We start from the raw sequence: 16353 nt of genomic DNA on the forward strand, positions 1-16353 counted from the left end.
ATATTATTAACTAATATATAGCAAACAAACAAATGTGTTAGAATGTGGCGAGTTCTTGCATCTATAGTCACTAGAAATTTTCAGTGCCTGCAGCCTATGGCAGGCCTGATAGAACAGGTTAGGGCTGGTGCCTGTTTTCCTCAAGCCCCAATTAAAATTCCCCTCAATACAGATTCATTGAGAAGAATTAATGTGTTTAATTGTTGCTTAAACATAGGCTAGTTTACATTTCACACACTTAATTGTTATAGCTTGTTATTCCATATATTATTGTACGCCATTAAATCTGATTGAATTCAATTGAGATTTCAAACCTTTTTGCTGTGATTTCTTCTTCTCATGTAGGCCTATAGGTTATATGACAATATTCATGGAAAAATATCTAGCCTATATCACCATATCAACTGTCATACAGTTTAAACTATGTTATCCGGACAAACTCACACACTACAAAGTGTCATTTTTTTCTATGTTTAAATCTGTGCAAGGTTCTTTTTGTGCGATTTTGAGATATATTTTATAGCTGGAATAATTCCTCTCACCTGTTTGTCTCCATGGAAAGGTGGAGGTCCAGAATATTTTTGAGATGTTTGATGTGGCAAAGCAACTGAAAAAAAAAAAAAAATTAATTAGGTCGACCTAGTAAAATCATTCACCAGTTCATGAATGGCACTGTTGAGAGAAAAGGAAATTGAGCCATTGTAAATGAAGATTATGATAATGAAATTGAAGTGTTTAGAACAGGGGTGTCAATTATGCGGCCCAGGGGCCGGATCCGGCCCACCTACAGACTTGATCCGGCCCTCAGCTGATTTGTAATAAAAATACACTCAGCAAAAATTTTATTTTTTATTTTATTTTTTTCTGATTGCTAGCAAAATAGCATCATCTTCGAAACTGTAATAATGCACCTTAATAAAACCAAGCTGTGCTCAAAGCTAACACACAAGCACTTAAATGGCAATTTGACATTGGCAGCTACTTAGGATATGATGCCCGATATTGATGCACTTGTGCAGACTAAAAGATGCCAAGTTTCTGGATCAAAAACAAAGCATGACTAAATCATGTAAAATAAAAAAGTAAAATGCTGATGATTTTAGATCTTTTTTTTTTTATGTGCAGAATGTTGAGTTTCATTTCTGTATTAATCTGCACATTCTGTAATAAAATCAAAATTTTTATTTTATTTTATTTTTTTCCAAATTACTGTATTGAGTTGTACTGCACAACAATGAGCCAGTTTCGGGTTGTTCTTAATATTTTATAAAGGAACAGTTCTCTTCAATAAACATATTTTACATGTTTCGCTGCACAAATGTTTCTACTTATTGCTAGTATTTATGCTGTGAGTTTTCTGGTCCGGCCCCCTTGTGATCAAATTAAGTCGTATGTGGCCCTCAGCCCAAAATGAGTTTGACACCCTTGGTGTAGAGCATTGATTTCTCTTTGCTTCTTTTGCTTGATCAGTGCGTAGCTGCTTCAGACCTGTCCTATCGCTTACGTTGTGTCACGTGACCACAGGAAACAAACATGGCTCCGCGAAAGTGAAGGACTGTTCCGTGAGTGATTTCTAACTAACTATTTACACTTTTCAAGGCTGTTTGCCCATTCGTAAGTACCCGAGACAACCAAGGAAACAATAGACCACTTTATTTAACCAGTTACTAAACACAAGCCCTTATAAAATGTTGTTTAATGAGTGAATTGCCTTCTGTTTCCATGTCAACCAAGTTTGGACAGATTGACCAGCGGTTATTGAGATGCAGAAACACCATGGGTCTATTTATTCACACACGCTTCATTAACTATATAAAACAACTGCAATTTTTGATCTAAAGCATTTTGTTTTATAGGGTTGTCTGTTCGACAAATGAGAGAAGGACGAAAACGGGAGTTGAACATTTGCGGGTAAACTGTAATGTCTTGTTAATTAAAGTTATTTGGTGCACCTGGTCCATTCAGAGTAACCTTACAAACACAGAAGCCGTATTAACAACTTTCTTAAAATATATTTTTGTATAATTTTGGATTAGCTTCAGCTGGAGGATGGAACTGTTAAATTGTACAATAATCTTTATTTGTAATAGCCTAACTACATATTATAGCTAGCCTAGTGTTTGTAAAAAAAAATAAACCTACTGGTTTGTGTATGTTTCCCTCTCTTCTGCCCTGATGTGTCCAAAGTGAAGTCCCTCTCCTCTGCATCCTCTGCTCCATCTGACTCTCCTCTGCTTCTTCTCCTTCATCTGACCTTTGCAATCTTTGTTCTCATGCAAACTAACTTTAAAAATTTGCGGTTCTTCCTAGAGTGAACTCCGTTCACACTGAATAGTTTCAATCCACCATCATTACAATATGAGAAGTGGCTTAGGAAAATAGACATACTCTTTGAGCATAGAGCTGCACATTGCAAGCTTTGAATATAACCATATATTACACGAATTTCTAAGATATGATATTCTTATTCCTGCATGGAATCAGTGAGTATATTTCAGTTGAATGAATGAGCCATTAATTATAATTTATTGTCTCTCTTGTTTGTTTACAGGTTTCCTTCAGAAGCAACACCACGATGCCTTTGAGGAAACGGCTAAACAGAGAAAATGCTGGAGTTTTGGGTGAAAGTCAACAAGAAGCGAGCAGCACTCAGGAAGACAATGCTTGCTATGACATGGTAATGACTTCTCAATAACCCACCACTTTCTCTGTAAAAAACTCACTCTGGATGGAGGAATAGAGTAATTACCCGTTTTTCAAGATACTATGTGTACATTTTCTAGTGGAGGATCTGTCACCTGTTTGTCACATAAAAATGTTATTGCTATGCCTAGAATGTTCCACAGTGTGTATGAAATGTATTATGTTTCTATAATTTATTCAATTAAATGTGCATTTATTGCTGGAATCACCTTGACTCCATGGAGGCAAGTTTTATGCCATGGAACATTCCAGGCAAACTTATAACATTTCCATAGAGAATAGAAGATTTCAGACCCTCCTAAAATCTTATATAGTACACCTCTGTTTTTGTACTTTTTATTTTCAGCTTTTTTCCACTTAATTGATGTAAAACTGTGATACATATTTACCACAAATGCTATCTGACCAAAGCAAGTAATAATAATAATAAATTAAAAAAAACAAAAACATATGAAATGTTTGTTATGTACTTTACATAATTTTTTGTTATATTGAGAATATAGAATATTTACCACAAATAAAAGTGCAACTATTATAGTTAATTGAGTTTGAATTCAGTAGCAATTATTATACACACGCATAATGCACGCTAATTGAAGGACTTCGTTTTGACATTCAAAGGATGAAGTGCCAAGTCCAGCAGATACGAGGGAGATGCGAAGAAGGGATAGGCAGCACAAGTTAAAGCCCAAAGGTGAGTCAGTGTACAAATATCAAGTACATTTAATTATGTATGTGTTGGACACTTTATTATATATCCTCTTATCTGCCATTGACTTGAATAATTCAACACTTCCTTAAATGTATTTTGACATAATATCAAGTGCCTTAAAAGTGTATTGTGGTGTGGAGGTGTGGAGATGACGGAGGAGGAGATGATGAACCTGGCACTCCGTCTGAGTGAACAGGAGGCAAACATCACAGCGCAGAGGATTCAGGAGGAAGAGGATGCTGTGAGGAGGGCCATCCAGGACAGTGTGAGCAAACTAAAGGCCTTTATATACAAATAATAATAATACAGTATAGCGGTGAAGAAAGGAGAAAAATTATCTATAAATGTGAGTCAGTGGGTTAGAATGCTTAATAATACTTGTTTTTCTTTAAAGTGATATATGAAGATTTCTGTGGCAGCTAAAACCATGTTGTTTTGTCCTCAGATGTTAAGTGAGTCTCAGAGTTTGATGGATGATGCTCCACTCTGCTTTACCACTCGCCGTAAACTGGTTTATTCAAATGGCGAATCACAGACAGAGACCACTGACAGCAGCACTCAAGAGGGCAGAGGGGAAAGGGCAACAGGTCACATGTCCAGGACCAGGAAGCGCAGACGAGCGGAGGGCAGTCCTCTGATGGAGATGCCTGAACTATCGCAGACGCAGCCCTCTCCCAGCAGCCCAGAAACTGTGGCTCTGGGATCTCCTCAGGTGTGTTTAATATGTCTATGAGGTGAAAATTAGAACTCTAAAAATTTATAAAATGTTACTATAGCATTGTTAAGTGTGGCATCATCAGAGCTTTTTTGAGTCCAACTATCACTAAGTCTGCCTATTTACCTAGGGTCCGTTAGAGAATGGATACAAGTGGACAGGATAGTAAATAACCAACGGTGAAGCTGAGTTTCTGCTGGTCTTTTCCTAAAACAATGTTGTGGCAGAAAATATTTTTTTAATTATATGTATATGAGCATGGGTCTATGCTTATAACAAAAAATGTAAGAGGGAGGTTGAGGTAAGAGGTAGTGCAATGTACACACTGGTAATTCTATTGGTTGGACCCGAATGTGACATCATCGCTTAACAACTCTATAGTGACATTGCATTACATTCTTTTATGATAGAGGTTCCTGAGCTGATGCTGATTTGTGTGTGTCTCTCCTCCCAGAGCTGTGACTCCACTCAGATCGAGGATTGTGACCTCCCCAAATCCCCGGTCTTCCCCTCATCCTCTTTGGCTCAGGTTCAAGTCCAGGCCTCAGTCCATGTCCCCAGACTGGACGAGAAACTGCTTGACTCCTGTGTCACATCAGGCTTTGTCCTCTGCTCTCAGGACAGCAGCTTGCCCACTCAGAACTCAAACTGTCATCAACTCATACACAGCCCCACCTTCCCCAAAAGTCCAACCCTGTGCCCCACAAAACCCACACTCAAATCTAGCAATAGACATTCACAAACTGAGATTTTAGATTTGAGCGATGATACGCAACCTGCACCAAGCTCTCCACTGTGTAAAAGTCCAGTTCTTGGGCAAACAGACTTGAAAAGTGCCTTGCAATCAGAAACGGGTAAAGCTACAGTGCTTGTATTGTCTTCTCAGGAAAGTTCTATGTCATTTTGTCTGGAAAAAGATGTCAGTTTGATCAAAAGTCCAGTGTTTTTGAAGACACAGCAGGAACTGGACAGAGTTCAGGAAAGCGGGTGTATAAGTCCAGCGTTTAAGGCAAAAAAATTGACAGAAAATACTTGTGAAGATGAAGCTGAAGATGCAGAGGAGAAACACAACACATTGGTTCTTTCTGAGAGGGAGCCAACCTGTGACATGACACTGCACTGGTCTGATGAGGACGAGGACAACACCACGGTAAGAGCACATACTGTGACAGAGTGATTACTCTGTTTCCTGCCTCTCATTTAGGTTATTGTGGGTTAGATTCCTGATTTATCTATTTGATGAAATTGAATCCTGATTCATAAATGCCCAGTTAACAAGCTGTTCTGTGCACAGCCTGTGATCTGCCCAAGTCCAGTGTTTCGAGAAGACAGATGTGTCCCTCGAAACAACCATCAAACTGAGAGAAAGAGTGAGGAATCTGCTCCAACACAAAATGACTGCAGGTAAATGGAAACTCAGAGACTTGTTCTCCGGTTACTTGAAATGTATCATGGGCAATATTGTCAACTTTAGTAAGATCAAATTGTAAACATCTGAGCATTTTCTACAGTTGCCCTTTCACACTTGTCCTGGTTTGAGCCCAGTTTAGTCCTGACGTATACCTGGATTGGTCCTATTCTAGTTCTAGTTTAGCTCTTGTGTAGTTGAGGTTTAGTTCTGGGTTAAGTCCCATTTGAGTTTCAGTTCTGATGTAGTTTATGTGACGTTTGAATGCACTTTTACATAATTTTGCATTTCAGTACAGCATAAAAATAGCTTAGTCCTAACTGGAAAATATTACAAGAATATCTTCAATGTTGTGATACAAATATAATCTTGTACTGTGAGCTCTATTTCTTTTTCCATCCTTGTCAATCTTTGTTCTTTTCCAGAGCCTCTGGTCTGCAGTCTCAGTTTTCTGCTCTGAGGGAAGCCCCCAGTTCCTCTGGAGACTCCACAGCCCAGGACACGGTTCATTATTACTGGGGAGTACCCTTCTGTCCACGAGGCCTAGACCCAAACCACTACACCAAGGCACTGTCACATATTCTCTCATTAGATATAACTGTATAGTTATGTAACTATCATGATGCAAAATATCCCTCAAATTAGAGCCTATAATGTCTATATTAAGCTGGAATTAGATCTTGAGGTTTCATACACATGGGGTGTGGTGAAATAAAGTTTTTTGTCCATAGACATAGAATTATAGAATCTTACTGCACAAAGTCCCTCCCAATGTACATACTTAAGATGCAATTGTGTGATAGGTGATCGTTGCCCAGATGGAGGTGTATGAGAAGAGTCTGAAGCAGGCTCAGAGGGGTCTGCTCAACAAACTGGAGTGGGGAGAGCCTGTACTGCCACAGCCTGAGGTACAACCCAATCCTAAAGCTAGAGTCTAGCCGCTAGACCTGGGACTAAACATGGGACTAAACCTGGGACTAGATCTGGAACTAGATCTGAAGTGAGACCCTGAAGGAACACATTCATTAAAGACCAATTTCTTAGAAAGTTTGTCGTCTTATCTTTTCCCAAGGTTTTGTAGCTTTACACTTAGCCTAAGTGTCATGTGACTGACACCAATTAGTATCTCGTTTTTGTTGAGGTAAATTTGCCTGATGGACTGTAATATGTAGCTTTATGTATGTATTCAGAAATCACTCTTCTCTTCTGTTCTCTTCAACATATTTAATGATAAATGTATGCTAAAAGTAAGTTAAAAGTTTATGTAAAAAATAAAAAAATCCTTGAAATTAATCTTAACTTACTTTTTAAAAGGTATGTTTACATTCATTAAGAATATGCCACATATTTGTTCCAGAAATCTTCCTCACCAGAACCAAATTCACCTGAAATTCATCTACTCACGAGGTAAGGCTTATAGTACAAATGACAATGGCGAATTTCAAACCATAGATGGCACCAGTGTATTATTTTGCTGCTGGTTTCTTCAGTCAATTCAGCATATAATACTGCACTTTGTGAATCCCAGTTAGTTATGTTTTACACAATTACAGAACACAATTTCTCATATTTGTTAATGAGGGGTTACTTTTTAACAAGTGAAGGTGAATGGTTGTTTGCCATTAAAAGGTGTATAACTGTTTGTGACTGCAGGCGCTCTCGGAGACGGAAAGGCAAACTAAAGGAGCCTGAATCTGATGAAGAGCTGGAGGAGGTGGATGAGGAAACGCAGAGTCAGAGGGAGGGAGAGGAGAAGGGACACAAGAGGGCTGGTGAGGAGACAGTGAAGGAAACAGAAGAGGAAGAACCAAATGAGGAGCAGATGCCTTTGAAAGATCTGGAAGAAGATGAGACACAGGTGGAGTCAGACTGTGAGGTTTGTCCAGGTAATACATGATCTTTGCTTCTAAAGTGTCCTCTCTTTGTATTAGTTGGATGTCACTCTCTTGGGTGGAGCAGAAGTCAATATTTGTGTGTATTGAGAATAGACATGAGACAGTCACAGAGCCAAGAAGAAAATCCACAAATGTTCAACTTGATAGTTGTTTCTGCATGACAAGGTCCTAGCATGTACTATTGGTACATGCTAGGAGTGAGCGACAGGTGGATTTAACCAACCACAGTGAACCTTGAACTTTCAGAAGATGATTCTTGTTACATCGTTATAGACGTTATAAAGATGGTAACATGAATCATGACAAAACAGAACTTGTGGAAAGACTACAAGCTCTATTTTATCACGATACACGCTGCTCATAAATCGTGATATTGATTTTTTGGCATATCATCCACTCCTACATTACCATCAGTACAGGACCTGGGACCCGGAGACATAATCCCTCAAGACATTGTGATAGTGTTGTCGAATCTAGTCTAGTCCAGTTCAGTCCAGTCTAGTTATACTTCCATTGTAGGGGGAATTATGATGTAGGCCAAGATAACAAGAACCTAGCTGAAAGTGTTGGGCTTGCACTCCACAGAATTTCTCTATCAATGATCAATTGTTATGATCTTAACAATGGAAATTTTGCCTGCTCCCATCCAAATGACCAATGTTCAATATAGATATTGTGACCTGCATTACATTGCATTAACATTTTAGAGTGCATTATTCTATTGCTGTAAATAAATAATGTCTTGACTAAAATAATTCTATGTAATATTTATTTCCTCAGAAACTCAGCTCAGTGACAATGACCTCACTCAGGAACTGACTTTACCTTCTCAGGTGACTGTCAGTCTTACACAGTACAATGTGGTTTTACTTTTAAATTTATAATATAACTTTATTGTTTTAGCCTATAGCCATAAGCCCTGAGATTGATACAGTCCATGTAGATTCTCCAAATGTGGCTGAACCAGAACAAGCAGAGCACGAGGAACCAATGGAGATGCATCCAGATTCACAGGACGGTAAAATCTGCACAGTCAATTTATTTATTTAGTGAAAATGTTGTAAATAATAGAAATCCAGAGAAATGGAGTTACATTTAGAGATACATTGTCCAGGATTATTGCATTTTTTAAAGCTAGAAATGATACTAGCCATGTTCATGAGTTTTTTACCCATGAGTTACAACAGGAGAAGATCATTATTTGTGTTGTCATGTGGCTTAAGGGTAGAGCATGGTAACTCATAATATATACTAGTGGATAGATACATTCAAAACTGTATCCATACAACTTTTCACGCAATTTTTCCTCATTTATATGACTGACATGTGTGTGCATATTTTATGTGACGTAATAATTCATGATAATTCCTGACAAACATTACTAACTGTTGTGTCACCAGAGCCGTTCCACTTCAAACCTGCAGATGTGGATTTGGAAAGTCACTCCTGTGTGTCGCAGTCCAGAGACGACCCAGGACAACAGAAATCTAAGTCCCCAGACCTGGACTTAGACCTGGACCCTGGTCCAGAAGGTCCAGTCCAGTGCCCCATCTGCCAGCAAACCTTCCCCTCGGACCAGATCGAGATGCATGCTGCCTTCTGCGATGGAGAGCTTGCAGGGGGGGACCGAGGTGAGACTTTACTCTACTAGTGTGTCTATTACCTCACAAAATAGAAAAGGAAGATGTGGAAGAATAAACTAGAAAAGCTTTAAGAGCTTTTAATTCATGTAATTGGTTGATGTGGCTCTCACTTTCAAATATTTTACTTTTTACACAAGGTATACGTCCACTATTCTTACCTTGTTGAGAATATATATTTCAAAAGTTTAAAAGATATGTGACAAATGACAGATGTTAGCCCTGTTTAGCCTGGTTTAGTACTACTACTTTTGCTTCTGCTGCTAGTATAGGTGATGGTAACACGACTACTTCTGTTGCTATGATTCTAACCTACTTTCTGCTACTACTAAGACTGCTTCTGCTACTTATGTTGCTGCATTGCTACTACGGTGTACCAGAACTCATTTCTGTATTAATACCACATGCTCTCCACAAGAGTCCACTGGAGAAAGGAAGGATAGTTTGTTGTATTACTTCCACTACAATTACTTGTTCAACTCTGGGTAATGGCAAGGGTATGAACATTTACATACTACTGCTGCTTGTCATGTTAGGTTGAGTGTTTAGTATTTGCTGACATCTACTGGTAAAGGTGTGAATTGCACTTCTGAAGATTACCCTGACTAAAGCTTAACAGGTCCTTGTAATTAACTGTTACTCTAAACTTTTTAGCATCACCAAAACCAAGGAGGAAAAGGAGAAGACGAGGAGAAGCAGAGGACACCAATCAAACAGAGTATGTCACTCTCTACTACTATTTTTACTTTATACTAAGACTATTATTCCTACCACTACACTGCTTTACTACTACTGATACTATACAACAACTTGAGATTTGAGTCATACACAGGGATCATTCTTGTTTTATGTCTATAATCCTGGTTTAAGTTTTGTTTAAACCTCGTGTTGTCCTGTCTTATTTAATACCGGATTTAGTGATGGTATGGATATGATTTTATTTCGGTGTAGACTGGGTTTGTTAAATCTTTTTGTTAACAGTGTGTAAGAATGCATTCACACATCATGATTTGGTCCTGGTTGGAGTCAGTCAGTGAAGTCATGTTGACTCTAGTCCGCATTTTAATGTTGCCTGTGCAAGTGTAAATGCAAGCTAAGTATTGACATTGCAGCAACTTCTGTCCTGGATTAGTCATATTTACCACTGTTATTATACTAGACTTTACTTTTGAAAGAGTAAGCTTTAATGGTAATTGCTTAATTAATTGCTGTCTTGTGTTTCCTGATGCAGGCCTGGGGTGGCTCAGGAGAAGTGCTATGTTTGCCTCAGAGTGATCCCCATCAGAGAGTACAGCAAGCACACAGAGAGGTGCCTCCAGCGCAACGGACCCCGAGCAGCAGCCGTAAGAACAACACAATGTCCCTCAATGTAGTGTCACACATCTAAACACATCTGTTTAAAGGACATGCAGGTCTGGTCACAGGCTGCAAATCATTGACATTGTACATCCATTTTGTGTTGTTGGTGAGGTTGGAAAGACAGAATTTTGGATAAAATATTAAATACAAATGATTAAAGCTGTAACTGCTGACATTGGTAATAACTATTAAAGATGTAAACCAGACTAAAACAGGGACTAAATCGTGACTAAACTAGAGACCAGGACTAAATCAGATACTAGATCTGAACTAATCCAGGACTAACACAGGTCCAAACTATATCATGCTAAACAAGACATTAAATCATGACAAATGACAAGACCAGGACTGTAGTAAAGTTTATAAATACAATCAGAAGCTATGAGTTGTGCAGTTTATTAATTTCCTTTTTTTTTTTTTTTTTTTGTAAACACTGGAAAATACTTATAACAAGTATAATTAAATGGTACTTGAAAATTGCTTTTGTTTTCTATTTGAAATGTATGAATCCTGGAGTTACTTTTTTCGGCCTGTGTTACAGACTGGAGGACTGCTGTCAGCTTTGGACCAATCAGAACACAAGGATTCAGGTATCTATTTAGTTTTTTATTCAGACATAAAGACATGATTGTTGGTAACTGAAAGAAGTTAAAACCGCAAGATTGATGGTAAGTTTGTGAAGCCAATCTCTCAACTAATCAATTATAATGGATTTTGAGATCATACATTTGGATATTTCTTTGCCCTGTATCTGGAATTATGATTTCAAATTCCAGAACATGATCAGTAATGTTGAATAGGTTGCATTCAACATTAAAATATAAAGTAGTAGTAGTAGGAGTGTATTCATTCTGATTTCTGCCTGTTCTTCCAAAAACACACCTAATGTTGACCAAATGGACTCTTAAAGTTGTATTTTATTTGTTGTGTACATATTTGACTCTGCATTGTTCTTGTGTTGACAGAGCCTGGACCTTCTGGATCCAATGTGCAACCACAGTAAGCCATTTCTATATCCAAATAAAGTATTAAAATATTTCAGATACAGTTGTAATAACGAAAACTTACACCCAGCTGATACTAAAACCAGATACTCATTTGAACAAATTTTGATTCTGAAAAAAATTACTTAAATGGGACAAAAAAACAAATCTTTCCTGAATAGTTTTACAATGTCTTGATCTATATCAGAACTACTACTAGTAAGTACGTCCCTGACTCAGAGTTGGGATTTGAGTGATTCATGCATATATGAGTAATAGGGTTCTTAAAAAAGTATAGATATTAGTAATGACAAAAAAAAGTTAGTACAGAGCTTTAGGCACTCGGCTTCTCATAAATAAAAACATGATCGCGTGGTCCAGCAGTGCAGCCCTGAGTTGTTTTGGTGTTAACACGGATGTAGGGTTCAGGGGACAAGCAAGATTCAGTTTTGGTCCAGAAATTAATCTTTACAATGAACAAAATGTCAAATAATAGTCTGTTTATGTAATAGAACAGAAATTTTAGAAACGCCTTTTTAAAATCGTGTCATTGTTTTGTTTTTGTTTTTTAGAGAAGTGATCGACCTGATAGACGATGTGCCTTTGATTCAAGTCAGTAACTCTCCCATTCGTTCATTTACCTCCATCTCTGAAGCCCAGGACTGCCTCATAGAGTTCAGAACACAGCACAGCGGTAAGACACCCAGGCCTGGACTGGGGACTAAACCGGGGACTAAACCGGGGACTAAAAAGGGGACTAAACGGAGGTGAGGAGAATTGTTACACATGAACTACGATCTCAAAGACAACTATAACAGTTTATGGACTGTATTACTTTTTCCTCCACAATTCTTTGAAATGGTTTATCCTGCTACCTCAAGGTGTAAGTCCAAAGCTCAGTTCAGTAACGCTTTATAATTGCAACACTTTAAATAGTCTTTTAAAAAGCATAAAGAAAGACTTAATTCATAATGAACATAGTATATTAAGAATGATTCAGGCTTAGTAACTTCTTTATATAAACACCTAACCCCTAAATTAAAATCTTTTGCTTTTTGGAACTTTCTACTGTGATATTAAGTTTTCCCCTCATTAAAAACATGCCTGAAGAGGTTTTAGATGTCATCCATGCATGTTTGAGTAGCAATTTCTCCTGAGCCCTATTGGAACCCTCCTTATGGTTAGCAGCGTAATCACCCATGCTCCCATACACCAATTTCCCCTAAATATGCAAAAGCATGATATAAAACAATACTTCGCAACACTTCACAAAGCTGATACAATGTGCAGTAGTTTCATTAGCGTGATGCACGCTAATTGTATTGCGATATTGCTCTGAAGGGGGAGCTATGTAACTCAAAAATTAAAGTGAAACTAATTAAACATTCATTGTTTTCAGCAAATATAGCACTTTCAAAACAATAGAAGGTAATGTAGTGATCTAATATGTTATGTGTTAGAAAGTGGTACTGCGCTTCCATGGGGTATTCATTGCTAAGTATAAGAAGGTAAATAATTCTCAACTAACTATTTGATCATTTTGAATAAAGTCTTTGTTCATGCTTTATTAAGACTAATTAAGGTGTAATTAGGGTAAATTGTTCTGAAGCCATGTTTACAAGTTTGCCTTAAGCCACATACTTAGTAAATCAGCTGGACCCACACTGCAGAATAGATGAGTTACCACACCCATCCTATAGAGGGCACTGCACAGGAGAAAGAAACAAACAGTTGTCTACTTTTTTGGTCCTGTCACTGTATGTATGTATGTATATATGTATGTGTGTATGTATATATGTATGTGTGTATGTATATATGTATGTGTGTATGTATATATGTATGTGTGTATGTGTGTATATATATACATACATACATACATACATACATACATACATACCATACCATACCATACCATACCATACCATACCATACCATACCATACCATACCATACCATAAATATAGACCAGTCACTTTGATTTATTTTTCCTGAAAATGTTCTTGTTCTGAATGTAAAAGGCCCATGTTGTAATTTAATTTGCTTATTTCAGGTGAATAAGCCGCATTACCCAATGGCCCATTGCATTACAAGTGTGGACGTTCGCATAGACATATATCATAGTCAAATCACAGTGATTTCAACTGTTTCTAAATACTATGCCGTGGCCTGTACATTTGTTCTGGATCCCAGTGGGGTTCTACTGTGCAAGTGGACAATTAGTTTTCCACCCATTACCTATTAAAGGAGGAACTTGAAATAGAAGAAATCTGTTGTCACAAATTCAACATATTTAGGAAGAAAATAAGTCATATTCACAAAGTGTTTCCCACAATACCACAATTTGTATTTACACCTTGCCTTATTAAATGGACATTTATCATCGTATGATTTCTGATAGAGCCGCCTTATCAGCACTTTGTATTACAGTGCAGTGACTAAAGGCTCCCAGTCAGATGCACTGAACAGACTTTAAAAGAGAAAAAACTTTACTAACTGAAACTTCCTGTGACTTCTTTGTAGCAATGTCTGTGGTTTTGTAATTGTGCTGCAACTGAACCGAAACAAAGTTTCACAGAAGAAGCCATCATAACTGTGGGTAAAGGAACAAGGGTTTCAATGAACGAGCCACACAAAATCATAAAAAAACATTTTGTACATAAAAATGAGTTGGGAGTTTGTTACTAAAATCTAAAAGGGCATAGCAGTATTTTTTGCAGTCAACAAATCCTTACTGTATTAGGATTGTAAACGGAATAATGAATAATTGAAGGTGCTATTTATGTTGTGTCAAAAGTTTAGCAAAAGAATACACATAACATTCATAAGTTATGTTTTGGGATTACAAAGTAAACTTTTTTTTTTTTTTGATAACACAGTGACGCTGCTCTAATGTGGTTTAAAAATGGATTTACATTAGTGAACAAAAATAGCATGGTAATCGGAGGGTAACTGCATACAGCCCTGTTCACATATTATTGCTATGAAAATATGAACTATTTTAGAGATTGAATCACCATTTTCATCTTTTTCCCTGCTGTAACTGTACTGAATAAAGTCATTTGCACAATTATAAAACAGAAGGGCCTTGAATTTCTTTATTTTATTTATTTGAAATGACTAGTATAGTAATTATATACGTACTTAAATCCAGTTAATCCAGCCACATACACCTGTAGTTTGGGGTTTAACTTTTGACCTCGTGTGTTGAAATGTAGAACCAGTTTCACTTCTACATTGTATAGACGTGTGATAAATGTGTGATAAAAAAGGAATGTAAAAACAAAGCAAAGACTCTGATCCAGTTTTTTTTGTTCCAGTATTGATAGTCACTTCTGGGCTTTAGTGCTTAACAGGGCTTACAAAGAGAACATGTCATCAGATCCAGATATGCTGTTGTTCTTTTATCAGTAACTCTGCAAACATGATGAGACTGACTATAATGGCTATGGCTATAATGGTCTTCTAATAGATTATTGGTAGGCCTAACTTTCATCTGTTTTCCTGAGCCAAAACCAGATCCAGTACATTGTTGGTCTGACACTAGTATCCATATCAGCAGATCTCTAAAAGGATAGAAAATTAATAAACAAATATACAACATGTTACTTTCACTGTTGTCAATTATAAAAAGCTGATGTGTTTATAACTGACTGTCATGCAGCCAAATTTGATGCAGTCATATTTTTACATTGAAATTTCAAAATAATTGCAAACATTTTACACACTACAAGTTAAATATTTGGACACACTTTTTCATTTAATGTTTTGTTTTCATAATAGATTCTCACTGAAGACATCAAAAATATCAATGAACACATATAGAATGTAATAAACATATTTAGAGTAATTTACCTTTTTTTCTTTCCTACATAATTCCACACATCTTGCGTCACAGTTTTGATGTCTTCAGCGTATAGAGACAATGCAGAAAGTAGTGAAAACAAAGACAAAACATTGAATGAGAAGGTGTGTGTAAACTTTTGACTGGTAATGTAAATATGAAATTACCAATTGGGAAAAGCCTTTAACAAGGTTAACCCAATAGCAGCTGTTTGTGAATGGATGTCTCATGAAAGTTGTACAAGTTGGGCCTTTTCAGCTGCTCTGATCTTCATCACACAGGTCAGGTCTTTAGGCTATTCTTAGGCCCAGGGACTAAAGGCCAAACATGCACAAAGTACAAAATAGCCTTAAGTGAAATGAGTTAATTTGCAACTGTTTGTTTTTCTAGAACCACCATAAGGAGAATTAATCAGGTCTAAATTGTATCTATGAAACCTGGAACTGTACTCTTCTGAACCAAGACTGAAACAGGACCAAACTGACTAATGTAGTTCTAAACCAGAACTTTGTGAACGCTCTGGGTCAGTACTACCTAGAGATATCATTATTGTCATATTATTTTAACACAGAATGTGAAGGTACATATGATTTTTGGTTTGGTGATATATGTATCATAGTTTTAAATCAGTTAATTGATAGTGAGGAAAAAAAGTGGAGAGTTTTGAAACAATCTCTTTACCAAGGTCATCAACACCAAAATTCTATCCAAAAAGCAGGGACAATTTACGCTGTTAGTTTAAACATTCATTTAACAAAATTAAGGTGCCACCCTTTATTATTAGTCTAGTCATAAGTGTTGTGTCATAAGTTGTTTTGACCTGTGTTAACATGCTACACTGTAAGAAATTACCATAAAAATACACACATTTTCAACAGTAATTAACCGTTTTAAACTGTTGATTACAGTACATTACACAAGGTCCCAAAAGTATGGGCAGGGTTCTCAAGTTTGAATTTACAGTATAGTACACTATTTATTCTCTTGGAGCACGTGTGTTTGAGCATGTTTTTTTGTCTCATGACAGAGGGAAGGGAATACATTATGTAAATGTTATAAGTGAGACTTACAGAAGTGAGACTTACAGAAGTGAAACAA

General features: G+C 37.0%; 1 protein-coding gene across 1 annotated transcript; it reads left to right on the forward strand.

Moving 5' to 3' along the window:
- Positions 1-1499: 1499 nt before the first annotated feature.
- uimc1 (ubiquitin interaction motif containing 1) lies at positions 1500-14492 on the forward strand. The gene is made up of 20 exons (XM_055226796.1): positions 1500-1562; positions 1857-1911; positions 2552-2677; positions 3325-3397; positions 3556-3680; positions 3861-4127; positions 4585-5280; positions 5425-5534; positions 5964-6105; positions 6342-6446; positions 6896-6945; positions 7192-7424; positions 8214-8266; positions 8337-8451; positions 8834-9064; positions 9728-9791; positions 10305-10416; positions 10974-11022; positions 11398-11431; positions 11988-14492. The coding sequence occupies exons 3-20, from the start codon at positions 2576-2578 to the stop codon at positions 12184-12186; spliced, it is 2760 nt and encodes a 919-aa protein (XP_055082771.1). The 5' UTR covers positions 1500-1562; positions 1857-1911; positions 2552-2575; the 3' UTR covers positions 12187-14492.
- The last annotated feature ends 1861 nt before the right edge of the window (positions 14493-16353 follow it).

The sequence above is a fragment of the Periophthalmus magnuspinnatus genome, chromosome 14 (assembly GCF_009829125.3).
Source record: "Periophthalmus magnuspinnatus isolate fPerMag1 chromosome 14, fPerMag1.2.pri, whole genome shotgun sequence".
Taxonomy (NCBI): Eukaryota; Metazoa; Chordata; class Actinopteri; order Gobiiformes; family Gobiidae; genus Periophthalmus; species Periophthalmus magnuspinnatus.

Bases quoted from the DNA above. Each gene is read 5' to 3' on its own strand.
- uimc1 (XM_055226796.1), top strand. From the start codon at position 2,576: ATGCCTTTGAGGAAACGGCTAAACAGAGAAAATGCTGGAGTTTTGGGT. The intron at 6,106-6,341 runs GCACTGTCACAT...ATTGTGTGATAG, and splicing joins ACCCAAACCACTACACCAAG to GTGATCGTTGCCCAGATGGA. The intron at 6,946-7,191 runs GTAAGGCTTATA...TTGTGACTGCAG, and splicing joins GAAATTCATCTACTCACGAG to GCGCTCTCGGAGACGGAAAG.